Source organism: Aulonocara sp. 'chitande type north' Nkhata Bay, linkage group LG19 (genome assembly GCF_057382095.1).
Source record: "Aulonocara sp. 'chitande type north' Nkhata Bay isolate Kocher_YH1m ecotype deep benthic linkage group LG19, A_spYH_male_GT1.1, whole genome shotgun sequence".
NCBI lineage: Eukaryota > Metazoa > Chordata > Actinopteri > Cichliformes > Cichlidae > Aulonocara > Aulonocara sp. 'chitande type north' Nkhata Bay.
The window spans coordinates 17,832,541-17,859,316 of record NC_141362.1 but is presented as its reverse complement, the minus strand read 5'-3'; the positions used below and the strand labels follow the sequence as shown (position 1 = coordinate 17,859,316).

At 38.4% G+C, this 26,776-nt stretch overlaps 1 protein-coding gene and 1 long non-coding RNA gene across 2 annotated transcripts in view; one reads left to right on the top strand and one right to left on the bottom strand.

Moving 5' to 3' along the window:
- Nucleotides 1-26,776, top strand: part of rbks (ribokinase) — a 62,243-nt gene that overhangs the window by 9,119 nt on the left and 26,348 nt on the right. The window contains exons 3-6 of the mRNA XM_086276037.1: nucleotides 11,286-11,418; nucleotides 12,424-12,487; nucleotides 12,802-12,864; nucleotides 21,851-22,015. Of these exons, the coding sequence (XP_086132163.1) occupies nucleotides 11,286-11,418; nucleotides 12,424-12,487; nucleotides 12,802-12,864; nucleotides 21,851-22,015 (425 nt within the window). The remainder of the gene's footprint in view (nucleotides 1-11,285; nucleotides 11,419-12,423; nucleotides 12,488-12,801; nucleotides 12,865-21,850; nucleotides 22,016-26,776) is intronic.
- On the bottom strand, nucleotides 19,779-23,991 carry LOC147306774 (uncharacterized). Its single transcript, XR_015126517.1, has 2 exons — nucleotides 23,302-23,991; nucleotides 19,779-22,486 (listed from the first exon to the last, which is right to left on the bottom strand). It is a non-coding gene; the product is annotated as an uncharacterized LOC147306774 (long non-coding RNA).

Genomic DNA, 26,776 nt, shown 5'->3' with positions numbered 1-26,776 from the left:
GCTGCTGCATTTTCAGTATTTGTCCTAAAAGCCCCCTGAGTTACAGGAAACATCAGCAGTGTGCGTGTGTTTGGCTCAACGGCTTTCAGGCCATTAGGCAGTAATAAAGGGCAGGCTCCAGGTTCTAATCCGTCTATTAGATTGCAAAACACGTTCATATTGGACTGAAGAATGCTGCCATCAGCTTTCATGGCATTTTTAAAAACACATGATTTTTTTTAAGTGAATCAAAATTTAAAAAAAAAAATAGACAGCAGAGAACTGAATTAAATGGAAATAATTTAAATTATTGAGCAAAAAGTTGTAGGCTGATGTTTTAGTTTTGTACGCCTACCCTTTCCCAGCATTTTTGTAACTACAATTTTTGAAAAGACCAGTAAAAGTAATAAATTAAAAACAAGGAAATAAACAAGATAAAAACAAATGTTCAGTAAACAATGGTTATCATACCTCAGTTTGTTTAGCTCTTGATTTTTAGCTTGTCAGTTGGTACATAAAAAGCGAATCTATTAGTCTAAGATATACAAATGATTAAAGCGCACGTTTTATGTTACTGTTATTTGTAAGTAGATGTTTTTTTTAAATCTTGGACTTTACAAGTCCAGCTTTGAATGATTCACAGTTCAAAATAATCCTTATTTATTGTATGGTGCTTCCTTAGAGAATTCAAAGGCCTTTATATTCCAAATCTAAGTCATGTACAATAACCAACAAGAGACCGGTGATGTATAAAGTCTTATGGAGGCGCTAGATTGTGTAAACGCAATATTCTTGTAGCATCTCTTGCATTTTCTTCAGCACAGAGGACGGCCTGTTTTCATGAAAAATCGGTTGGAACTTCTCTAATTTAAATGAGACAATGTGTGGCAAGAAGTGTCATTTGTGCTTTTACAATGATTCGTAATTGATGAATATCTTTCCAGCTTTATCAAAATTAAAAACTCCCTGGCACATCCAAAGAGTCTCACACGAATGCTTTGTCTCATCATTATATATTCTGATGAGTTTTAAAGTCATTCTCTTTCATTTGTGTTTGCAGTAAAAAATGCTGTAGGGGTGAAGCAATAAGATCAGCTAGAAAAGAGAGCATCTAACTGGGCCCTGTGCTGTGAAGCAGGTTCACCATACCCAGAATATCTTTTGCTTATCTGGCTTCACTTACTCGAACCAATCAGGTTAAGCGATCATAAAAAGCTAAATTTTACCACCTCAATAAGTGAACATAGGGTCCACCTCAGGTCTGCCTCTGGTTTTACAACAGAAAGGAAACTAAAATGCTGAAAAATATGACGAGATTAAACATATTGTACTGAAAGCAACAAAGCTGCTGCAGACAAAGCAGCAGAGTGTGCCGCGTGAGAGAGTGTGAGAAAGGAGAAAAGTATGGAAATAAAAATGCTCTATGAACGTGTGAGCACTTGACGACAAAAGAAAAGTTGGAAAAAATGTCAACTGTGTAAGTTAATGCTAAAGTGAATCTATATTTCCTACTGATGCTCTTTTTGAAGGACAAAAACTTGATTTAATCTCTTAATATGCACTCACTGAAGTCCGGGTGATCTTCCAGGAGTAGTGACTCTATTTTGCAGTGTTCTGAATTATTCAGTAGGCAGTGATTACATGCTTGTCAGTCTTTTACCTCGAACACAATCTGCCCTTGAGTAGGTTAGGTCTGCAGTGTAAGTTACCATGGTGATGTGAACCACCTGCATAGCAGAGAAAACTCTGGGTTAAACCCTGAAGTTCCATGGAGAGGACCAAATCCTGCTGTGTCGTATAGACCTGCAAACACAAATGACAGATTGGTTGAAATGTGTGTAGTAAATAGATTAATAATGTTTATGATGACTTAGTTTCATACAACTTGGATCATAGAGAAGCAGACAGAAATTATGGATGCATGTATTAGCCTGAATTATGCATTACAAACTTGATGGTCAACCAAATTATGAGTTTCCACAAATCAAAATCGCTATTTATCCCTTCCTCTAATTGGCATCATTTTACAAACAAATGAAGGCTTTTAAAGCATTCTGAATCCTAGGTTCACATGTACATACAGTATGCTCATGTTTATTAGGAACATTCATCACTGTAATAATACATATGTGACCAAAAATAAAGAAAATTAGAGTATGTCCACTTAATTTCTGGTCTAAAAGGTGGGACCATCTGATGGTAAATTCAAGTCAAACTGTGCAGATGATCTGGTATAATTCCTGCTTGCTAAAATGTCAGCGTTACATCATCCTCGTACGTGGTGAAATTTGTTGAGCCAAGTAGGATCCATTCCCACAATCATTAGTCATCAACTGCAGCACAATGGGTTAGTTTGAAACAATTTGTCATCCTCTTTTACCAGAACCTTTGCAAGCAAATGACACAATCTCAAAAGGCATATAAATCAGCTGTGATGGCAAAAGTCTCAGTGGGCTCCAGCCAACTAAATGTCTTCCTCTCAGCGTGAAGAAGTGTGGAGATCGCGCAACAGTTTGTGTCATGCTGCGTCTTTTATATTTTTATGTGAAAAACATATATGACTGACAGGTGAGGGGAGCAATAACTGTCATGACTGTCACCTGCATGCCAACGACTGAAGCTCTGAATAAACAACAAACAAAATATGAGCTGCAGAAAAAGTTTCATAGCAGCTTTGCACAAAGTTGTCGCTTGACTGTCCACACTTATCAGAAACACATGCCTTCTCCTACTGTGAGTTTTTTTGGGAAAGGAAAGGCACTTTTTGGTTGCTCATTACCAATTCAAGCAGTGACTTTCTGCTTTGAAGGGCAGGAGATGTCAATTAAGGCTCTAATAAGCTAATGGGAAATGGCCTGTTTTTGGTGGCAGGGAGTGTGTGTGTGTGTGCGCGTGTGTGTGTGGTGGGGCTTTTTTGGATGGAGATCAGAATGTGGATAGGGGAATACATTTGCAGCCCTTCAAAGTGATATGCATGACTTTGAAGTTAGAAATCCAGTTGTCTTGAACAGCCAGTGTTTGGGTGGCAGTACAATTAACTGACAGACAGCAGAGGCGCACACGCACACACACGCTCCTTTTCTTTTTGCTTCTGCCATATAAACACCCAAATGTAAGGCAGATTTCTGCAGTGTTTAGTTTCAAATGCATCCATCAGGCTGTGCATGTTGTTAGGCAGTAAAAGGTTGTGTTTGATTGGCTGCAATCTGCAGCGCACAGAGAAGAGGTGCAGAGCGGTTCAGGTTTTGAACCCATTGTCAAAGCCATACAGTGCCCCCTACAGCTCACTGAGGTATTGTTATTATTTTTTATTTTAGCTTCCATTTTTAGGCTATTTAGATCAAATTGCTTTCATAAGGGTGAAGTGGCCAAGGTAGAAACCATACAAATTCAAAACATATTAGAAGCGTAACAAATATAATGTAAGATACAAGATATACAACATGATGGTCTAAAACCTGCCACAAGAGATACTCTTAAATACACAATATGCCCTCTTCAATACATTTATTATGATTCTTTTAAATTTAACAACACAAGTAACCATAATCCAAGGTTCAAATCCAAGCTTAGATTTTTATGAAAAATATTGCATGTGCAAGGTGAGTAATAAAAAAAATGCTGTTTTCCCTTATATATCATAACCTGGAATAAAAAGCATGTTAGACTGCTAACTTATCCAGCATTGCTTTATGGATAAAAATGTAACAGTGCTTTTTCCTGTGAGCAGTCACTAATGCCTAACTAAGTAAGAAACTTTGCAGTTGTAAAGGAAAAAAAGAGATTCACAGTAGACTGAATCACCACTCTGTAAAAATGATATCACCAAAAACAATTGTCGGCAGGAAAGGAGCTTTTTTTGAGGAGTTATTCTAAGGAGACAGAAGCCTGAGTATCCTAACATTTTCATGGATTAAATCCAAAATACACCACATGTCTCATCCTTTCAAAACAAATTATATGGTTTCTTTATTGTTTTTACAAGGGCTCATGTAAATCATGTATTGTAAATTTTATGCTGAACTTCTTACATTTTTGCCCGGGTAAGTAGCGTCTATTTATATTATAAAAAAAATAAAATAAAACCAAAACAGCACCAAAAACTGAATTAAAATCCAAATTCAGAATACAACTGTAATAAGTTGGGTTATCTTTTTTGTTTTTTAAATGACTCATTCAGTCAGTTAACTGCCAAATTGGTCTGACAAAAGGTTTTGGTGATCATTGTCTAAGATATTCAAATTCAAATTCAAATTTTATTCGTCACGTACACAGTCATACACAGTACGATATGTAGTGAAATGCTTGGACAATGGATATGACAGGATACACTTAATCTCAAAAGTTGGAAAATCCCTGTTCTCTGCAGCCAAAACAGTAAAACAACAACAACGAAAAACCTTAATAAAAATAGGGTAGCACTATAAAATACAATATGAGCAAAAAGTAAAGCAAAAAGGGAAATACTCAAGTTAAAGCTGAAAGAACTGAATACAATAAAATAACTAAAAAACATAGAATGACTTGAAGTAAATGAATAAAAACTGTTTAATAAATGTAGTAGAAACTTAGATGTGTAATTCAATAACTCTGTTGCTTTCGTGATAGTAGGAATTTAAAGAAGATGTCCTAAAAAACTGAATATAGTACAATAACATGGCTTCATAAAATAAAACAAAAAAAAAAGCTGACACTCGGACTGAACGAGAACAAACACATCTACAAACCATGCAGATTGGATTTTTGGTTGTTTTATGCCTTTAGCTTTAGATATCATTTTATCATGGTGATCAATTTGGGTATTTTATATACAGTCATATGGAAATGAATGTACGGCATCTTTTATTTCAGTAGCTTATAGAATCACCTTGAACAGCAATATCTTGAAGTTCTCTTTTTATGTATGACTTTACTATTGTTCTCACATCATTTTGGGGGACGTTTGGCCAACACCTCTCAATGCTACTTTAGTTAAAAAGATGCCTGGGTATTTTTCCATTCACAGCTCCTTTAGAATCCCATCACAGCACTTTGGTTGGATTGAGGTTTGCACTTTTAATTGGGCCATGGCAACAACTTGATTCTCTTTTTCAGCTGTTCTGTTATAGATTTGCTGCTGTCGATTCAATTTCTGCAAGGTACCCAGGTCCTGTGGCTGCAAAACAACACCAAATTATCACCCCACCACCACTGTGCTTGACAGATAGTATGAGGTGTTTGTGCTGATAAGCTGTGCTATTTGTTTTTGCAAATGTGCCATTGGACTTTATGGCCAAACATCTCCATTTTAGTCTCATATGTCCAAAGGACATTATTCCACAAGTCTTGTGGTTTGTTTAGATGCAACTTTCTACACTTAAGCTGCCTTGCTGTGTTCTTTTACAGAGAGGAGGTTTTCTACTGGCAACCCTTTCAAACAAGCCATAATTGTTCAGTCTTTCTATAAATGTACTGTCATAGTCTCATAAACTTTAACATATAACATGCTAACAGAGGCCTGTAAACTCTAAGATATAGCTCTTTAGATTTTTTGTTACTCTAAGCATCCACTCTGGGGAAGATCAGCAGCTGTCCTGAATGTTTTCCTCCTGTAAATAATCTTTTTCACATAGAGCGATGGATGTTACATTGTTTGGCATGGCCTTGTAACCTTTGCCTTATTTCTTGGTGGGCAGCAGCAACTGAAGATCATTGGTGATATCTTCCTCCTTGAAAACACCAGACCTGCAACACTTAATACATTTCTGTGAAAACAGTAAGAATGTACTTCATTTCTTAGCAGTCTTGGAGTTACTGAGAAATAATATATATTACATTACTGTTTTTTGTAAGTAATACTTAATGACTCCCTGAAGAAAGTCATTTGTCACACTTCTCATTGTTAACAGTTAATAAAATCACAAATCTCTACCTTAATGAAGACATGCATACAATCTTTCTTGGAGTGTTTAAGCATTAACACAAAGCTGTAACACACAGCAAAGTTGAAAGCCCAAAGACGCTTCAAATTGATCGCTCTAGCTTTTAATGGTAGAAACGGATGCTTCTTTACTACAAACCTGAGTGCTTATTGTTGCTTTTGTTACTTGCTGAAGAACAAGCTCCACTGGGCTGGAGGTCAGCAAGCACTCAGCTTTTAACATCACTCATCACTCTGTGCAAAAGGCTCGAGCCAACCTTCATGTCTTTAATTTTGCTTAAAAAATAGGAGAAATTAAAGAGCCGTACTACTTCAGCCAGCTCTGCCTGTTTCCCCTCCTTAAGGATGGGTTCTTGATAGGCATTCTCCACTGAAACCATTTCTTATGAGGCTTCAGTGCCATAGGAATCTCTCAGGTCTGTGTCAGGCCTTGAGAACATTTTTTCAATACTGTTCATCTGCTGTAGATATTTTTTAGTACTGCTACTTATTATGCCCTCCACTTCTCCACTTCCCTGAATTTTTTAAGAACACATTGCACACCAGGCAGAGGTATGCTAAATGTTCAGTTCTTAGTAGCTGTAGATACAACTAAAGGAATGGGAACAACATATATGTTTTTTGTGATATTCTGCTAGTAACAAATTGCTTAAAGACCTTCAGAAACCCTGGAGAGTTCTTGCTTTAAAATAGTGTGGCTTCTTGGAAGCCAAATATAACAAAATGATGGGTAAGGCCTACACAGGAATAAAACGATGTACATTTAATGTTTAAGCTAAGAATATGAGATGAGGAAAAACATATGTATTGCTAAACTTTAGACATTCTAGCAAATCATCATAAAGGTTAATTTTATTATTTGTATTTCCCGTGTTCTGAAATTGTTGGTTTGCCAAGCCTGATATAGACCACCACGTAAAAAATGGCATCACACATGTGACTCCAACAAATGGTGTGACCACACAAATATAAACACCCACGTATACTCACACACTGCACCTCTTGTTGGTGGAGCATTTCGCCATGTCCATGTAAGGTATGCTGTCCTCACTCAGCCTGTTCTTTGTTAAATCTGCTCACCTTGTTCTGATTTACTGGAACGTCAGCTAAAAGGACCTTTGTGGACAAGGAGAATTATATAAGATGAGCACATAATATTATCCTCTGAGCCATGCGTGAACTTGGAAAAACAACCACTTGTCTGAGTCATAATAAGAGCTGAAGGTTATTACACTTCAGTTAAAATGTTTATTATGTTTAATACAACCACCCAATATCCACTGTTCTGTAGTTTAATAAAGTTTCAATTAATAAAAATGAAAGCATGACCTCCCTCATCCTATTTTGCAAGTTCACTTTGGAAGTTGTGCTTGGAACTGGAAAGACATTTCTAACTTTCCCCAGAAAACCCCCCAGAAAAATCTAAACAAAAACATCATATCAGCTTGTTTTTGTCCATGTCTGCTTCCCCCCTGTTGCTCACCAGCAGCTGAGAAATGACTTTAATGGAGATGGAGGGAGAGGGAAATGAGGGCCAGCCTGAAAGCAAACACTTCACGTCACTGCACACCTGCTTTTGGCCTCTTGGTTCCGTGGGAGAAAATGCACTAAGGTTGCACTTTAGCACATAACCGCCCTGTTTGTTTGGTACACTCACCGCAGACAACAATAGCTAAGTGTCTCTCTGGGCTTGAACAGGCGTGGGTGGGTTTATTTAGGAATTTGGAAATCTGTTTATCTTACCTGTCACTCATCCGGCTTCAGGTGGCTGTCGGCCAAATGTGGAGTAAGACCGTCATCCACAATAGTTAGGCTCATTACTTATTTATTCATTTTTTTAACAGTTTTTGGAAAGCCAAATTGGCACTTTGTCACTAACATCAGTTTCCTGAATGTTTTGATTAAAAATGAAATTTGGGCATTGATAAGGGACCTTTGTAGGAAGGATGCGGATTAATGCTCTTCCACACAGCCTTTAAACCGTTCAACACAACAAGAAATGTTGCCACTGTTAAGTCATCCATCTGTTTAAGCTTTGACTTTAGCTTTGTAACCATCACCATCTCAACACAACAACACAGGGTCAACAGAGAGACATGGATACCTGTTAATTAGTGCTATATAACAGATTAATAAAAACCAAAGATTTCTCCCAACAAAACTGGAAATCTTAGACATCTGTTAGTACAGTTAGAAAGTAATATTATTTGTCAGGCAACTGCATCCAAAATGCACCAACACTACAGTCATGGTATAGCGGACCAGTTCAGTGACTCTAGTTAACAGAGGTGAAGCCTTACAGAGTCCGAAGCGATAAATAAAAGTAGCTCTAATCCTAAAAATGCAAACCTTAATAAAATGTAAATGCATGAGTTATTGAAAGAAACCATCAATCATGGACTTTTTACGAAGGAAGAAATTAACTGTAGAGACCAAAACTACTTTTGTAGCAGGCTTTAAACATGTTAAGTTTTAGTCAACAAAATTCAGAAAAAGTCTGGTATGTTTGTTTATTTACTACAATCTGACATTTTTATTTGCCTCTACCATCTTGTGCCATCCCTTTAAATATTATTGTTGTAACTCTATTGTAAGACTTGCACAAAATGCGCTTTCAATGCAGCTATTTCACTTTGGAGTTATTACATTCATTTTAAAGTGTTGTGTTTTGTGTTGTAGTTTTGCCATGCATACCATACATATCAGTTTTTTGGTAACTTAGAATAATTATAGGGGGTTATTTATCAGGGGCAAAGTTTAAGAAATTCCAACTGGTAATACAGCAAAAACAAAACACTGTAAAGGAGGCTGACTCACAGTCATTTAGACGTCTTGGTCTCTGTAAATATTTGCATCACATCTCCATGAAACTGTCTAAATAAAACTATGGGGATTTCTGTATTTTGTATGCTACTCTGGTCTTCCACAAATGCCTCTTTGGACACTTTTTATTTATGCTTTCCCCTTGCTCCAACTGGCTCCAGAGCCTAGTTCTTTTATAGGTTACATCTGTTAGGAAAAGTTTTCTCTCTCACCACTGTCACCAGGTGCTGCTCCTACAGTATCACTGAGTTTCAATTATGTTTTAAAGCACCCTATGATGACTCTTGCATTGCTTTGGTACTAGAATTTAGAGTGGACTTTTATTTTTGCTCACTTCCAGTTCCTTATTTTTATTCCTGTGTTCTAATTAGAGTAGCTTTGAGTGATTCACACTTCGAAATAATCCTTATTGTTCTATTATTGCATCTTGCTACAGCCCCTCAGTTCATCCAGTCTGAAAAAAGCCCTTTTAGATCCTCTCCCTTTGAAGGTCACTCTCCCTTTAAGCCAGATGTCTTCTGATTGGCTGCCCCTGGTATGTGCAACATTTGAACAGGAGGTGGGTGGGGCATCTGTGTGCCTTAGATGACCTTATAAGGGCAATGTTCCCAGTGACAGTGTACAGAGCCAGGAGGAAAAAAAACTGTGTGAAATTAATGGTGCATTCCTGAATTAGTCTGAAATTCCATGTTCCCAGTTGAAATTTTGTGGAACGCCCCCTGAACTCAGGTTTCCCACTCGGAAAGTCAGAGCAGACTCACAATGCATCAATTTAGGAATGATGGCACCCCTGAATGTAAACAGTAGTAGAACTGTACACTTCTGCTTATCCTTATCATCTGTGATACATTATATAAATATGGATATAGGTACATAGATATTGCAAGGTTTTGCAAGCAACAAGTTAGCTTGGCTGTCTGACATCAGGAGACAGCTTGCCTGGGCTTAAGGTGTGTTTTGATTTGGTAATCTATGCAAATAAAACAAAGTCTCTGAATGGCACATTGTGGTTCAGAGGTGGTTTTCTGTCAAACTGTTTCTGGGATTTTCTTTTGCCACTGTGAGCTGTGAAACCTCGCGGTGAGCCTCTGTGCTACCAAAACAAACTGTCTTAATGGCAGATGACATGACTGCCTCCCTTTTCTTTCTAGCTTCTGTATTGTAATGCTGACTTTGTGATTTTTTTCTTTCTGCCTTTTTTGCCTTTAGGCACAAAAAAAAATCACACTTCTGGGTTTTTGACACTTGATTAAAATGTGTCAGTGTCAGTGCTGTTCTTATTCAAGAGTTGCATGGTGCTGACACAGGTGGGAAACTTTTTAAAAACAGCTTCTGCTTCTACTTCTGACTGTGTTATGTTTTTGCACTCTGGTCAACTGATTTAGCCTCCTTAAAGAGGTGTGTGTGTGTGTGTGTGTGTGTGTGTGTGTGTGTGTGTGTGTGTGTGTGTGTGTGTGTGTAAATGTGTGTGTTTTATGTGTTAAACCTTTGTTCTGTTTCCTTCTTACCACGTTTTAGCCTGACTGACCTTACATCCAGTTATAGCCTGGGGTATGTCAGTTGTTTTCACACGGTTGTGCAAAAACAGCAGCATTTAGAACAACCTCTAGTGTTTGCCACCGGCTTCTCAGTTGCTGGAAATCCTGGGATTGAGTGAACTTACTGTAACAGCACACCTGCCACAAACACGCTGACATACACACACAAACGCGCACAAAGGCACGAAAAAGAGCAACAACAGGGAGGAAAACAAGTTTATGACAACATTTTGCCACCCGCAAACCCTTTGGCCTCAGTCCAGCACTGCCCAGAGCCAAACCGCAGAGTCCTGACATACAACATGAAGCTGTCTGCTGTCTATGCACTGTTACTCATTACCCATTCTGGCTCTGTGATTGGAAGAATTAGGGCACAGACAGCTCCTCCTGAGGGCACCCACCTGTGGCATATCAACCTCGAGGGCAGGGGCTGGACTTGACCAAATCTCATGACTCAGGCGTTACGTGCACAGCCAGTGTCAAGTTGAGACATCTGTGGGATTCAATGGTTGCATCATTTGCAAATTTGGAGACACTTGTATTGGCACATCTGGCTGAATGTCTAGGTACAAAAGTACATTTTAAATCTATAAAGCAAGTTTCTTTTTGAAAAAAGACAGGGAAAAAACACTGAAGGAAACAAGTTTCCATTCATTCCAGCAATGTTTGCATTAAGTTGACCTCTCAGTGAAAGACCTTCAAAAGATATAATCCTCAGCAGACTCCACAAAAAAACTTTGTTTGTGTGGTTTTGCACGCTTTGCAGTGATAAATAAATAGCTTAACTAGGGAAGGATTTGAGCCCTGAAGGGTTTTCTTCACATTTTGACACTCGCAGTGCCAAACAAAACATTTTTTTTAACTTTGATGGAAGGTTTTCCAACTGTTATGTGCAGTATGAAGAGATGAAAAAAACCAACCAAAGCATTCCTTCAAGTAGAGGAATCCTTCATTTTTTATTTTCCCAATCCCATGAGGGGTTTCTCTTTGTAAATACTATAGTTACACACTGTGTTTTCTCTCAGCAAGGCACCAAGGCTACCCAAAGCAGGGGAAACCATCCATGGTCACAAGTTCTTCATCGGTTTTGGAGGAAAGGGGGCCAACCAGTGCATACAGGCTGCCAGACTTGGAGTCAAAACTGCTATGGTCTGCAAGGTATGGCACCCCAGTCAAAGTTTGGAGTTTTTGTTGGATTTTAGCATTAATATGTGTTCTCTCTTTTTAAAAAGAAACACTTTTTCTTGTCCACCCTTTGGCTCGTCCACATCTTACTCAGTGCAGATAATCAGCCATCAGCTACCAAAGCCCACCAACTATTTAACAACTCTTCAAAACCTTTTAGCTTCGTTCACACTTCAGTCATTTCACTCCATCGACTCTCCATCCTTCATTTTCTCTTGATCAATACCGTACCACATGCATACGCCCACCTACACTTGCGCGCCTTCAAACAAGCTTATTCCCATATCGTGCAACCCTGAGTCTCCAATCAGTAAGCTCAGCATGGCCTTTCAACCTGAGCACTAAAGCACCAAAGCCCCACCTCTGTCAGAACAAAGAGGCCCGATCGATAACAACCCAGTGCGGGAGGAGCTCTCCGGGCATGGGGAGAACCCAAAAATAGACACCCGGGCTTGTCAAAAACAGCCAAGATGGAAGGCCGCTCTTCAAAGAGAATGGGGCCAAGCAGCCAATACCATCCCAACCCATCATCACAGGCAGTTAGAAGTGCCCGCATTTTGGCACGTTTTTTGGAAAGCGTGGGTTCGAAGTAAGCGCCTCGGGGCAAGGTGGGGACCCCTTCCACAACCCAAAGTAGCTACAGATGTGGACATCCCAGAGCGGATCAGGGGAAGAGGGGCAGGAGGGAAAGAAAACGAAAGCGAGGTGGGCATGAAGAGGCGTGAAGGCGGGGTTATCGTGTCTTCAAGGCTTGGCGCAGCTGGTCGTGTGTTTGCGCGTGTGTGCGTTTGTTGACTTTTGTGTGTTCGTTTTTGCACATCTTCGGCGGCGGCACCATGCCAGTATGCTGGCAGGGCACACGAAAATCCAGCCCAACAGAGATTTGAGTATACCACTTTTCAAAAGTTGCCGCTAACCAAGTCTGACCCAGCTTGACACTCTCTTTGTTGTAATCGTTTTGCCTTCAATCTTTTCTAGGTTGGAAAAGACTTCTTTGGAGACAATTACATCCAGAATTTCAAGGACAACGGCGTCCACACAGGTAAGAAAGAGGGTTTTTCCACGTTGCGTGCCAAATTGGTTTCCATTTTCATGGTGCATTGCAATAAGTTCACATTCAGAGCCAACCTTTTTCAGTCTGCATTTTGCCAATTCTTTTCAAGGTTTTTTGGATACACTGGCAAGTTCTCCCTATTGTTAAATCATTTGGCTTTGTTAATACTGAAGCTACTGAAGTTCTGCTCTGAGTTCTGACAGTTGGTAGGGTTTCTATTTTAACATTTTACTTGCCAGAGGTATGTATGGTGAATATTCCATTTTGCAGGAACAAACAAATACTTTCATTCTCTGTTGCAGAATTTGTGAAGCAGAGCTCTGATGCAGTCACAGGAGCTGCCTCCATCACTGTCGACGATGCAGGTAAATTCTACCGCTAACCTACAGCCTCGCTCACATGGCCTCCTCTATGTACAGCCTAGAGTGCATGGGGGCCTGTGAGTGCACTGTTTTTTTTAATACACACACAGGACAGCTCAGCCGACTGAGTCACTACTGCTATAACACCTGTTTATAGTCATAAAAACACTTGGACGAACACCAGCGTCAAGCCCTCCCGAGTATCCACCAGGAACGCAAAGATGTATCAGCTGATATCAAATGATAAAGGATGCCTTTTACCAATGTTCATGGCCAGTATGTATATTTTGTGAGTTCAAATATTTTGCAATGAAGAGATGAAAAACTTTATATAGGGAAGATTTCTTTGTTTCCCTGGCACAAAAAGGGGATTAACCTGAACTAAAAAAAAGTTATTTTAAACTGTGGTGTCAGTTTTAGACTTGAATTTCACTACATATGCATCTGTGATGTCCACACAATAAGATGTATGGACAGTTGTGTGTTTAACTGTGAGCCTTTCCACATGGGGAGCAATTTCTGTTGAAAACGGTGAGGATATTAAAAACATCTATGAGAGGCGAGGTAGTAGGTGAGGCTGAAAGTGGCACTTTAGTGTTTAAAATGTCTATTAAATCAATATCATGCGTTTAGCTATTTAATACGGTGGCTGGGAAGTGCAAAGCGCAACAAATTAAAAAACGGCCACAAATTAAAAATCCACAACAAATTAAAAAACGGCAACAAATTAAAAATCCACAACAAATAAAAAAACGGCAACAAATTAAAAATCCACAACAAATTAAAAAACCGCAACAAATTAAAAAACGGCAACAAATTAAAAAAACCACAACAAATTAAAAAAACGCAACAAATTAAAAATCCACAACAAATTAAAAAACCGCAACAAATTAAAAAACCGCAACAAATTAAAAATCCACAACAAATTAAAAAACCACAACAAATTAAAAATCCACAACAAATTAAAAATCCACAACAAATTAAAAAACCGCAACAAATTAAAAAACCACAACAAATTAAAAATCCACAACAAATTAAAAAACCGCAACAAATTAAAAATCCACAACAAATTAAAAAACCGCAACAAATTAAAAAACCGCAACAAATTAAAAATCCACAACAAATTAAAAATCCACAACAAATTAAAAAACCGCAACAAATTAAAAAACCTCAACAAATTAAAAATCCACAACAAATTAAAAAACCGCAACAAATTAAAAATCCACAACAAATTAAAAAACCGCAACAAATTAAAAATCCACAACAAATTAAAAAACCGCAACAAATTAAAAAACCGCAACAAATTAAAAATCCACAACAAATTAAAAAACCGCAACAAATTAAAAATCCTTGACGGAAAGGGATTGTCTGAAATACCGGAAGTGGAGAGTGATGTCACGAGAGGGGGCGTGGCCAGGATTTTTGGTTGAGGCGCCATGTTTCTGGGCCGAACAAAGCGCTAGCGAAAGAGGAGCGAAAGTACACGGATAACACCAGCTATGGTTCGTACTTGCTGTGCAGTCGGTTGTAAAGTTAGATCGCACGACCGGCAAGGGAATAAGGTTGAAAATGGTTTATCTTTTCATTCTTTCCCCACCTGGAAGCAACATGAGGCAGCTCATGTATCGGATGTTACCAAAAGAAGGCGTCTAGTCTGGATAGCAGCTGTGAGACCAGCTGATATCCAGTTCTCTTCCTTCTCCAAATATCTGTTGGTGTGCTCCAGACATTTTCATTCCGGTAAGTTATAGATATGTTCATATCACTCTTTATCGGTCTTTTAAGTCTGACATCACTAGCCATGTCTTGGCTCAAACTCCCAAGAGCACCTGCAGGTCCATAAATCACACGATCACTGTGGCATCACTGAGTGTTGAAAAACTATCTAAAGTCTTTCATCTGTAATAAAATGATCAGCGTTCTGCTCTACCATGTGTAACAATTGAGTTTATCATCCAGGCATCCATGAAAACGAAATTAGCAGGAAGTTAGCTCGCTAGATTCCATCTAAATACAATATAGCATGTCCTAACTGAGGGATTTTGGAAACAAAGTCAAACGTACAGCTCTGCTATCACTTCCAACATAAATGAAGACAGAAAACTAAACAGCAGTGACGTTTGTAGGGTACTGAAGTTTGGCTAGCTGGTGTAAAACGATGTGCTACGTGACCGTTAGCGACACAGCTATGTTAGCATAATATAAACACTAACTTTTTCCACTTGATAAAAGTTATCGTGAGGATTCTCGGTGGTCAGGAACAACGGTGCTTCGTGTCCATCCCGTGTAGATGTTAGTGAAACTGTTGGGAAGACAACATGAACATTTTATTTATACTGTATAATCTGCAGATTCTGACAGAAATCTGCATATCCTTTGAAGCACCGCTCCTCTCTAAAATTGCAATAAGGATAATTATTAGGCCATATGTAAATAACAAAATAACTTAAAGCAAAGTCTGAAACAAGTCTTTATATTTAAGGGCCATCAGTCAAACAATACTGTTTGGTCTGGGTCTAAACAGAGCGTGTTGTGTGTGACATCTGCTTTTGCATATGTGGGCCACTTTGAGGGTTCACAAAGGAGCACGTTTGCTGTCACATTTTATTTGTAGTGTGAACAAGCAGACAAAAAAATCGGAATTGAGCATTAAGACCTGCAGTGTGAACGTAGCCATAGTGAGTTCAGTGCATTGATGTGACATTGTCCTGAAGGATTTAGTTATTCTCAGTGGTTAAAGAAATTGCAATTATTTATTTATATTTATTAGAAATAATCCTAATTACATATCTTGCTTCCGTGTTTGTCCTTTGTCACAAAAATACATTTTTTACTATAATACATTGATTAATGACCTGCAGAATCTCCTTATCATATTACGTGTCCATAATTGTCACCTAAAGTCAAACTTTATGCTTTCTCCATAAAGTGATTACATACTTTAGTTTCATTTTCTGAAGTCAGGTTTCTGAAAGAGAACAGTCAGATTTGGAATATAACATGCAGCGTTCTATAGATGGATACATAAAAAAAATGGAAAATTACATGTATGTGCTAACTTTCTAAACACTTTGTTACATTTATGATAAATGGATTTGAAAGTAGATAAAACACATTTATGTTGGCCTTAGCTCATTAGAGTCTATGTCTTTAAATTAACTAGTAACTTGTATGTTTCAGGTACTGCACTCTCAAAGACTGAATGAACCAGCATTGCAGCCATGGGTCATTGTGAGCATCACAGGGAAGGTTGAAGCCGCCCACTGCACCTGTATGGCCGGAGTCGTGGAGACCTGCAGCCATGTCGCTGTTCTTCTTTTTAAAGTAGAAGCAACAATGCGGATCTGTGGCACAAGGGCTGTTACAGATGAACCTGCATACTGGGTTTTGCTGGGTAATATGACCAAGATACAGCCAGAGGTTGGCCATAAGATAGACTTCTCCTCTTCAGCTGCCCAAAAACGGCTCTGGATCAAAACATAAACAGACCATCCGTATTGAAAGGTATAAGGAGCCGTCCTCAAAAAAGAAAAATCCCACCTGCTACTGTGGAGGAGTTGTCACTGCTATTGGATACTTTGCTGGAGCACAGTAAAGCTGTGGGTTGTGGGAATGACCCATAATGTTTTATATAAGGGTCTAGATTTATGCCTGAAGTGCACTGCCATGTAAATAATTTGCATTTACTGAATATGTACTGACTGAGTACCACTGTTCAAAAGTTCAATAAAGAAACAAACTAATTTTTGCCTCTTTTTTATTATAGAACATCACATCAGTTACAATGTAGAATCCATGTCATTTATAGTTTATAAAAGACAAAATGTTTACACAAAATCATGACAGCATTTACACGATATCACCCACTACTAACACTACTTAATTTACTATCAATTACTTCAATTTATCTTCTGAAAAGTTACTGCTATTTATACAGCACAAGACTTAAGAATATTTAACAGGAGCAAGTTTCATTTTCCCCTGGTTTTACTACCACACTGTTCATCAAAACGGCAGCAAACCTTCACCATCTTATCCAGAAGGGTCACCTCTTCACCCTCACATGGAAGAAGTAATCTGATTGGCATGGTGGTATGTTTGAAGCAGGTCCCTTGTGTAGCGCTGGAACCCAGTCACGATGTTTCATCCATTTCATTGGCTGGTCTGCTGCAATAATGCCAAATAATTAGCAAGTCTATAAATAGCACGTAGTTCTGCAAAATCACTCATTAGGATGTTTTTTTTTTCTAATTTGCTATGACCTCAGAGTGCATCGAAAAGAAAACTAATAGGCTATCTGGTCTTTAAGTGATGGTGTGACAAATCCTGCTTCCAGGCCTGAAGTAGTCTGCGTTTAATATGGGTTTTGTGTTGTTAACATGTTTAATGTTTTGTATTGTCTTCTATTTAATCTCAAAAAACTCCTAAAAACAGTAAGTGATCACTGTTGGCCTCCCACTGCTTCTATCACCACTAATCATTTGAAAGCTCAGTTTTTAAAACCTTACGATGTAGCTACAGCCCAGCCCATGCAGCAGTATATGAATGACTAATCCTATTCATCCTTGTGGATGGATTATCTCAGTTGTTCTCCTGGCTGAAGTTTGGTCCGTTTACAGCATCCTGCCACCAGCATTTGTTCCTGACCACCGAGAATCCTCACGATAACTTTTATCAAGTGGAAAAAGTTAGTGTTTATATTATGCTAACATAGCTGTGTCGCTAACGGTCACGTAGCACATCGTTTTACACCAGCTAGCCAAACTTCAGTACCCTACAAACGTCACTGCTGTTTAGTTTTCTGTCTTCATTTATGTTGGAAGTGATAGCAGAGCTGTACGTTTGACTTTGTTTCCAAAATCCCTCAGTTAGGACATGCTATATTGTATTTAGATGGAATCTAGCGAGCTAACTTCCTGCTAATTTCGTTTTCATGGATGCCTGGATGATAAACTCAATTGTTACACATGGTAGAGCAGAACGCTGATCATTTTATTACAGATGAAAGACTTTAGATAGTTTTTCAACACTCAGTGATGCCACAGTGATCGTGTGATTTATGGACCTGCAGGTGCTCTTGGGAGTTTGAGCCAAGACATGGCTAGTGATGTCAGACTTAAAAGACCGATAAAGAGTGATATGAACATATCTATAACTTACCGGAATGAAAATGTCTGGAGCACACCAACAGATATTTGGAGAAGGAAGAGAACTGGATATCAGCTGGTCTCACAGCTGCTATCCAGACTAGACGCCTTCTTTTGGTAACATCCGATACATGAGCTGCCTCATGTTGCTTCCAGGTGGGGAAAGAATGAAAAGATAAACCATTTTCAACCTTATTCCCTTGCCGGTCGTGCGATCTAACTTTACAACCGACTGCACAGCAAGTACGAACCATAGCTGGTGTTATCCGTGTACTTTCGCTCCTCTTTCGCTAGCGCTTTGTTCGGCCCAGAAACATGGCGCCTCAACCAAAAATCCTGGCCACGCCCCCTCTCGTGACATCACTCTCCACTTCCGGTATTTCAGACAATCCCTTTCCGTCAAGGATTTTTAATTTGTTGCGGTTTTTTAATTTGTTGTGGATTTTTAATTTGTTGCGGTTTTTTAATTTGTTGTGGATTTTTAATTTGTTGCGGTTTTTTAATTTGTTGTGGATTTTTAATTTGTTGTGGTTTTTTAATTTGTTGCGGTTTTTTAATTTGTTGTGGATTTTTAATTTGTTGCGGTTTTTTAATTTGTTGCGGTTTTTTAATTTGTTGCGGTTTTTTAATTTGTTGTGGATTTTTAATTTGTTGCGGTTTTTTAATTTGTTGTGGATTTTTAATTTGTTGTGGCTTTTTAATTTGTTGCGGTTTTTTAATTTGTTGTGGATTTTTAATTTGTTGTGGTTTTTTAATTTGTTGCGGTTTTTTAATTTGTTGTGGATTTTTAATTTGTTGCGGTTTTTTAATTTGTTGCGGTTTTTTAATTTGTTGTGGATTTTTAATTTGTTGCGTTTTTTTAATTTGTTGTGGATTTTTAATTTGTTGCCGTTTTTTAATTTGTTGCAGTTGTTTAATTTGTTGTGGAGTTTTAATTTGTTGCCGTTTTTTAATTTGTTGTGGATTTTTAATTTGTTGCCGTTTTTTAATTTGTTGCGCTTTGCACTTCCCAGCCACCGTAATTTAAGGATGTGATGAGTAATAAAAATATATTTTTTAAAAAACAACCGAATATCAGAGATTCAAAAAAATTTGAATTTGAATTTGAGATCACGTTTGTAACAGGTAACAAAACAAAACAAAAAAAAACCCCTCAAATTACAGTGTACTTAGAAATGATGCGAAATTAAATAACAATATCAAGGAAATGCCTTTAGTTTTAATGTAAATGGAGTGTTGTCTACATAAAATAAAAATAAAATATTTTATATGAAAATATAAAATAGTAATTTAATAATATATCATTTTTAATAATAATAATAATAATAATAATAATAATAATAATAATAATAATAATAGAGATTATGTTTTTCGGCTGATGCCGTGATGTCTGCCTTAGGCATCTCTGCTTAGACCGCTGTCCCCATTACACAGACAAGTGGTAGAAAATAGGTGGATGGATGAATATCATCATGATATCTTTGATCACTTAATTCAGTCATTTAAAAAAAAAAAAGCTTCAACATAATTTTTAGAGATTATAGCATACTTTAATATTATCACATGAAATTCTTTAGTTTGTGTTTCATCCTGTGAGATTTAAGTCATCATTGGTGATCTCCCAAACCCTACCCTCACGCTGTCCGAATGTGCATTTTTTTATTTTTTTTATTTTGAAAAAATATGTAGAAATTTGAGTTTTTAATATTAAAAATATTAAAAAATTATTATTAATCAAAAGAAAATAAAAACATACATATAATACAAAACTATAATACAATTAATTATTTATTAAAGATTATAATTTAAAACAATTTTACCTCTTGACCATCACATCAGATGTGCTTTTGCACCAAAGTTTTTGCTTGTTACATGTTTTTTACTCGTAGATATTTTTTTTTTCAAGGAAATAACAGGTTCAGAATCCCTAAGGAAATTATGTTAACTTCATACTGTTGTTTGTTTCCATTTACACACAGCCTAAAAGACTCACGCTTAGGGACTTAATTATTTATTTTTCCAATTCCTTTGTTGTAGTTAACGCTAGTCCTCTCATTTATTCATGTTCAGTCTTTCTCTACCACCCCGGCTTTTTTACAGTCTCGCTGTTTTAAAATTGAATATGGATTAACCAAATGACTCGCATGGACTGTCTAAAATGCCTCAGTGGGGTTCCTAAAGTTCATAGACTTGGCCAAATGAAAAAATGGCCATTTCCGGTGCAAAGACAAACAATTTCCCTTTAACTTATTTTAGTTCCTAGAAATCCCATACATGGCACATCTCTATTGCTGCCGTCTTGTTCAGGGAACTGAGTATGGGTTTTGCGTCATTCTTATATTAAATGACAAACTCTGTTCTGCTTTTGGATATTCCAATGAAGGGAACACTACAAGAAAGGGAACAGGGAATAAAATTTCACAAGTAAGAAGTTGTTTTACAGTATTTTACAGTTACATGTTACACTAGCTAATACTTTCTTTGACTATCCTTACACTTTTACTGACAAGACATTGAGCTATATTACATAGACAGAATTATAATATTAATTTGTGAAAATTTTATTATAGAACTGATACTACTGAGATTCATGTTACTTTATTTGTTTCGGTAGATAGATTTGGTTTGCAGAGTTGAGTCATCTGTCCTTACATGCACAATTTTGAAAACACAGACAGAAATAAAATACAACACTCTGCCAAAAAATGAACTCATACAAGATGTACAAGCTAAGATTTGTTCCTCTGAATGATGTCTGCTGAAACAAAGTTATTTTTACACTGTGTTGTTCTACATTAAGCCTTTCCAGAAGGAAGAAACTGAAACTCACTCTAAAAAGAGTGTGAGCTGTCAAGTAAAATCAAACCAGCTAACTGCTGTAACTGTCTGGTATGTGGTGTCCAGCTGTCGCTCACCAATCAGCATAATTTGACTGAGTGAATTTCAGATTCAATTAAAAAAGTGTGATAAAATCATGGACATAACCACTGTGAATTCTCCCACTGGTTTTAAACCTCAACATTAGTCTTTTACCCTTTGCCATGTTGGTTTTTGAGCCACGAATGACTATCTGTGGATGAGACAGTGGCCTCCTAAATTATTGGTTAGCATGTTTCATCCATAAACTGTGCAGGTGTAACAAACACATACATACCAACTATTTTGAACATAATAAAATTCACTAATTTCACACACTTTTATAGACAGCCTCAAGTGGCCATTAAAGCAACTGAAGTTTTTGTTAACTTAGTGTTAACTATCAGCTTTGGAAACTGCTGCTTGAAAGAAAAAATAGGGTCTTCATATGGAAGTCTACTCAAATATGTCAGAAACCTATTTCTCCTGTTTGCTAATGGTCTCACACTTTGCTTCAAAGTTCAGTTTGAACTGTTAAAATAAGTATTTAGATAAAACTTGCATTTTAAATGTAACTGGATCTTATTTCAGGTGGTTGAAAAGTAATGAAAAAAATCTGTGAATTATTATCATTTTTAACTATGTAGAGAACAGTGCCTCCAAAGGAATACATGCATTAGGAAGCTCAGATACACCTGAGCAATGTGGTAGATGTTTTGATGCTTATTTCCAACTGATAGCAGCAACCGGGGCAGTATCTATATTTATATATTTGTCTTGAAATACACTCCAAAGCATCCTAGTCTCAGGGAGAAGTTCCTGCGGTGGAAAATCATTGCTGCTTAGAAAACAGAAATATTTCCTGTCTTTGTAGGCCAAAGTTTAAAAACTGAAATTTACATTTCATTCTTCTCATGTCATGGCATATTGATGATTTTGAAAATTCCAGTGGAGTCTCACATGTCTCTATGTTCGTTCACGGACAGGTGAGAATGCCATTGTAATTGTGGCCGGTGCCAACATGCTGCTGGGTGCAGAGGAGCTACAGGAAGCTCTCCCAGCCATCAGCCACACAAAAGTCCTGGTATGCCAGCTGGAGATCAGTCCACAGACGTCCCTGCAGGCGATGTGCATGGCTCGCGACAACAAAGGTGAGCCAGTATATCCTCCTCACATGTTTCTGAAGTCAGAAAGTAAATCATTTACCGAGCACCTTTTGCATGCTGAGATTTCAAAGATTTGGAAATCCTCAGTACACGTTTACTCAGTATGATGTATCCATACAGAACAAAGAGTAAACCTATAGTAACACAATAGTCATAAAACCTCTCCCCAAAACAAAAAACAGAGGGTGTGGTTATTGTGGACTCATGTTGTTAGAATAGATCCTGGTAGTCCAAAGAAATATCAAAATGTCTGTGGAATCTTCTCAAACTACTTGTGCAATCCAATCCACTTCACGGAGGCCATCTGTGTGCTCGCTATGTTCCAAACCTTCATAATTTTGCCAAAAATATGACTATATAACCGCTTCTGTCCTAATCCTCATTCATGACCATGTTGAGCCTCTGGTCATACTTGGCTAAGCTGAGGTTTCACACAAGCCTCCTTTCATGCATTCACTGGAAAAAAAAAGATTGGCGAAAAAAAAAGGGAGAAAATTTAGTCAGGTAGTAATAATTAGTTGCTCTCATTGTTTATTATTAGAATCTGTTCCAGCTGCTGTGATTTTAAACAGACCGCAACCCAGAGGAAAAATTTCCTGGTTACAAAAGGAAGCTAAGATATTACAGAAATGGGCCCCACACGCATTTGAGTCTCAGAAGTAGCAAGCAGAGGCAGCGATGACATATATCTTCACTTTCTGTTGTTGTGTATAAAAATTAGTTGTAACTGAGAGCTTTCTAGTTACAGCCCTGCAGAGCTTTCAACAGTGTTAACCACTGAGCCACCGTGTCTTTCAGCAGGAAAATGCCAAAACATTATCCAGCAGCAGGGCTCCGTAGCAAGAGTCCAGTTGCATCCAGGCTTTTCAACAACTGAAAGGATTTAGAGCATTATGACCACAAAGACATGACAATTATTGAGCTTGACTTTAAAATTACATCGACTGGTTTCCCAAAGAGTGCCCCAAAAATGTAATAGCTGTTAAAGACTAAAAACTGCTGAATATGAAAATTGTCTGAATTTTTCAATTTTATGACTGCTGGGATAGGTTCTTAACCCCCCACCCGTGATGCAGAGAAGGTGGAGATATATGAATGCAGGAATGGATGGATGGAAATATAAGATTTAACTTGCTTGTTCCACAGCGATAGATGTCACTGACTCTACTTAGCATTCATGCTGATTTTATGACTGGTAGTCATTTGTGGTAACGCTATATTCTATGACAAAAACATGGAAAAACAAAAATGGACCTCATATCATGACTCACCGGAAGACGTGTCTGTTATTTCTTCCCATTCCTCTCCCTTTCTGTCTGTGCTTTGGCTTGTTGTGGATAGTTAGACACTATCTGAAATCCCCTTCTCCTACACAATTATGATATCAGAACTGGGGAGGAAAGTATTGCGAGCAAAACCATTTGAATCTTTTCCACTAGTATTCAGCTCTGTCTATGATGACTTTTTGTCTCATTCTCAAGGGCTTTCTTTCAAAACAGAAACTTTTTTGCCTTCACATGTGGTTGAGAGGTAATAGTTTCAAAGGTTTCCCTTTCTTTAAGGGAACTCTAAAGCAACTGATTTATGAAGCTCAAGTAATTACCTCACAGCACAGTTGCATAATCTCGTTTTAAATGTGGTTTAATCAATCCTTTATGTACCTTTAGATCATCGCTTTGGCTTGATAATCTGTTGCACAATGTCTTCTTTGTAGGCTAGAAAAACACAGTAGAGACAGCTCAAATCCTTCCAAATCTGTCATGTGACTTTGCTGTTTGTATCCCACAATCTCTCCTTAGAAAGAGGCTTCCCACTGACTTTTATCACTTTAGCAAGTTGAGCATGAGAACTTGACAAAAGCATCTTTTCACCAGAGTCGCTGCTGCTTCCCCCAATCTACATTCACCATCGCATGCGCACACACATTTGTAGAGCAGGTTTCGTGCTGTCCGGCATCGACAAAAGCCCTATTTTAGGCCACCGCCCTCCCTCTCTCCCTCCCTCCCTCCACCTTTCTTTCATAACCAGGTTACCGAGCTAATCATCTTTAACAGCATCCTATTATTAGCAGCGGTCCGCGTCATTCGAGACGTCTGGGGAGCCTCTCGCTCCTGTCATCAGGGCCTGTCGTCCATAATCGCTCGCTGCAGGCTGCCAGAACGAACGAGTCGCAGCCATCGCCGTGTTGCAGATGGGATACCCAGATGGCCTTGCCGAGCGCCACCCTTCCTCCCTGAGCCCCCCTTCCTCGGTGCATGGACCGTACCACGGGATTAGGCTCAGCATGTGGCGCCAGAAGAGAGGCAAGGCGAGTGAAGATGCTTGGCATAGATGCCACCTCGACGTCGCCGTGCCGGAGCATTGCGTAAATGGAGTTCTCTGGAGAGACTGGGTGTTAATGGGTTTGGCAGCGGGGGTGAAGCGCCGCTCAAATTACGCAAATGTCACCATCAAGTGGAGCCACACATACAGTAGATGCCAGCTCTTAGAAACACTTGTTAAGATAACCTCAAAAGAAGATTTTCCTTTTATTTAAGGGGAAAATGTGTGTATATGTAATTTATTGCCACCTAACATTTAATATTGGGAAGTTAATGGCAATAAATTAGTTCTGAGAAGGGAGGAAATGGTGGGAGTAGTGTAGTTCCACTCGTGCTTTCTTCTTCCGTTTTCACCCGTCTTCCTCCCCCTCTTCCTTATCTGAGCAAGAAGCTGCTATTTTATTTCTCACCAGATGCAATTAGAGCCTCTTAAAGCCCTTTCACACACTTGCTGGTGACTCATTTCTTTTTGTGTGTGTGTGTTTCTGTGTGTGTGCGTGCGAGTGCATGCATGCATGTCAGAGTGTGTGAGTGATCTCTGTCTATTTTCTCTCTGCTTTTGTTTTCCCGTCCACCTTTCCCACTGTATTCTCAAACTGACTGAAGCGGCTCCAGCTGCTCTTTCAGCCGCCACATGTGCGACCAGACTTTGAACCTGCCAGCATAAAAACCCCACAGTCATGACACACACGCACACAGTTTTCTGCCAGACTTGACTCAGTGTGCACACATCCCAGTGTTACCACATCTGTCCCAGCAGCTGTGAGCATTTGTGCGTGTGTGTTTGTGTGATTTCACTAACACCTGGAGAGCAAAACAAAGCAACCTGAGACACAGACACTGGTTCATGTGACGTTTAGAGCTCAGTGCATCAGTGAGGCCAATTCCTTTATGCATCAGTATATTGGAAATGGCACTCAAGCTGCATATGGAAGCTTCCGTGCTTCAAATTGTGTATTGCATGTATACTAAATGAGGCCAAGGAGAAGACTTTGTGCTTTCTAGCTGTTCTGGCTACAAATAATAATATGATTACTGACAATAGCCTGAATAAGACAACAGCATGAGTAATCCTGCATGATTCAGTGATACTTTCTCCATTTATCCTGTTTACACGGCATACAGTGCAAGGTTAGCGCTTCACTTCATGTTGTGACTAAAAGCGGGCTGTTAATGCCGCTCAAGTTCTCCACATATGTTGTGACACTCACTCCAATTAACAGGATAATCAAGTTTTACATACCATAATTAGCAAAAGGTTTTGTGTTGCTGTGCCTAATTGCAGTCATTCGCTCAGTGTGCATGTGAGCTTCTGGGGAGCACTGAGAAAAAATGTGACAGGAGAAGGAGTGAGTTGTTAAAAAGAGTAGGAGGGATAAGAATTTAATGTGTTAGAATGTAAACAAGTAAGTTTAAATATGGAGGCTTTCAAGATGGTTTGTACAGTTTTGCAAAGAAAATGACATTTTTGAGGAACACCTTTTGGGTAAGAGAAGAGGCACATTAAAAGCTTTATTTCATTGGGTTAAAAATGAACACAATTTAAATTAAAACCATATACTGTATACAAAAGATGTTGGATATTGCTGCCCGTTGTTGTCAGCCATTGAGCATTTTCGTCACTGCCGTCGTGGAAGTAGCCATGTTCAACCCTGTTTTATCTTTTTTTCCTCTACACTGGATCAAGATTTACAAAATTAACAACATGTTGTATTTTATAAGACATGAAATTATTAATTGAGACCATAAAATGTTACTCAGATAATAAATCAGGTGGGAATTAGGACCATTCTTTCAAAGACTTTCAAACAATTGGGCTTTTTTTGCAACCACAGGAATCACCCCCTACTGGCCATTAGAATAAATGCAGGTTTAAGGCACATCCACGCTGCTTTTCAGACCTAGAAGCTTTTTTTTTTTCCAAACTCACTGGTCTTCTATGAGTGCTGTGAATTCACACTGACCACTGTGAAAGCAACATTCAGCCCAAATGAGCTAAACTGTGGCTGGGATTTTCAGAGCCACAAGTTATTTCCATCTTGTAAGGAGAATCTATGGTTAAAACACAAGTTCAGAATAAATTTCATGAATACATTTCTTTATACTGAACCATAAAATTTTGAACAGTGCAATTTTTTTTTACCTTTTTACTTTGAAGCATGTGAGGTATGAACAAAAAGCTAGCTGATTTAAAGTGACTGACCTCCCATTCAAGATCACCTTCTCTGGCTTGTCCAGGCAGCTTCCACACCATGGACCCTTTTTTTTTTTACCATGGGCACAGAACTCTTGAACTCCTGTTTCAAATTTAGCCAAATTTCACTCGTGTGGAAAGCTAGTGGTGGGCTTAAAGAGTCCACAGATCCCAAGCCTGAAGGCACGGCATGAGAAGAGAAGAAACAGAACATTTTTCCTGGGCTTGTGC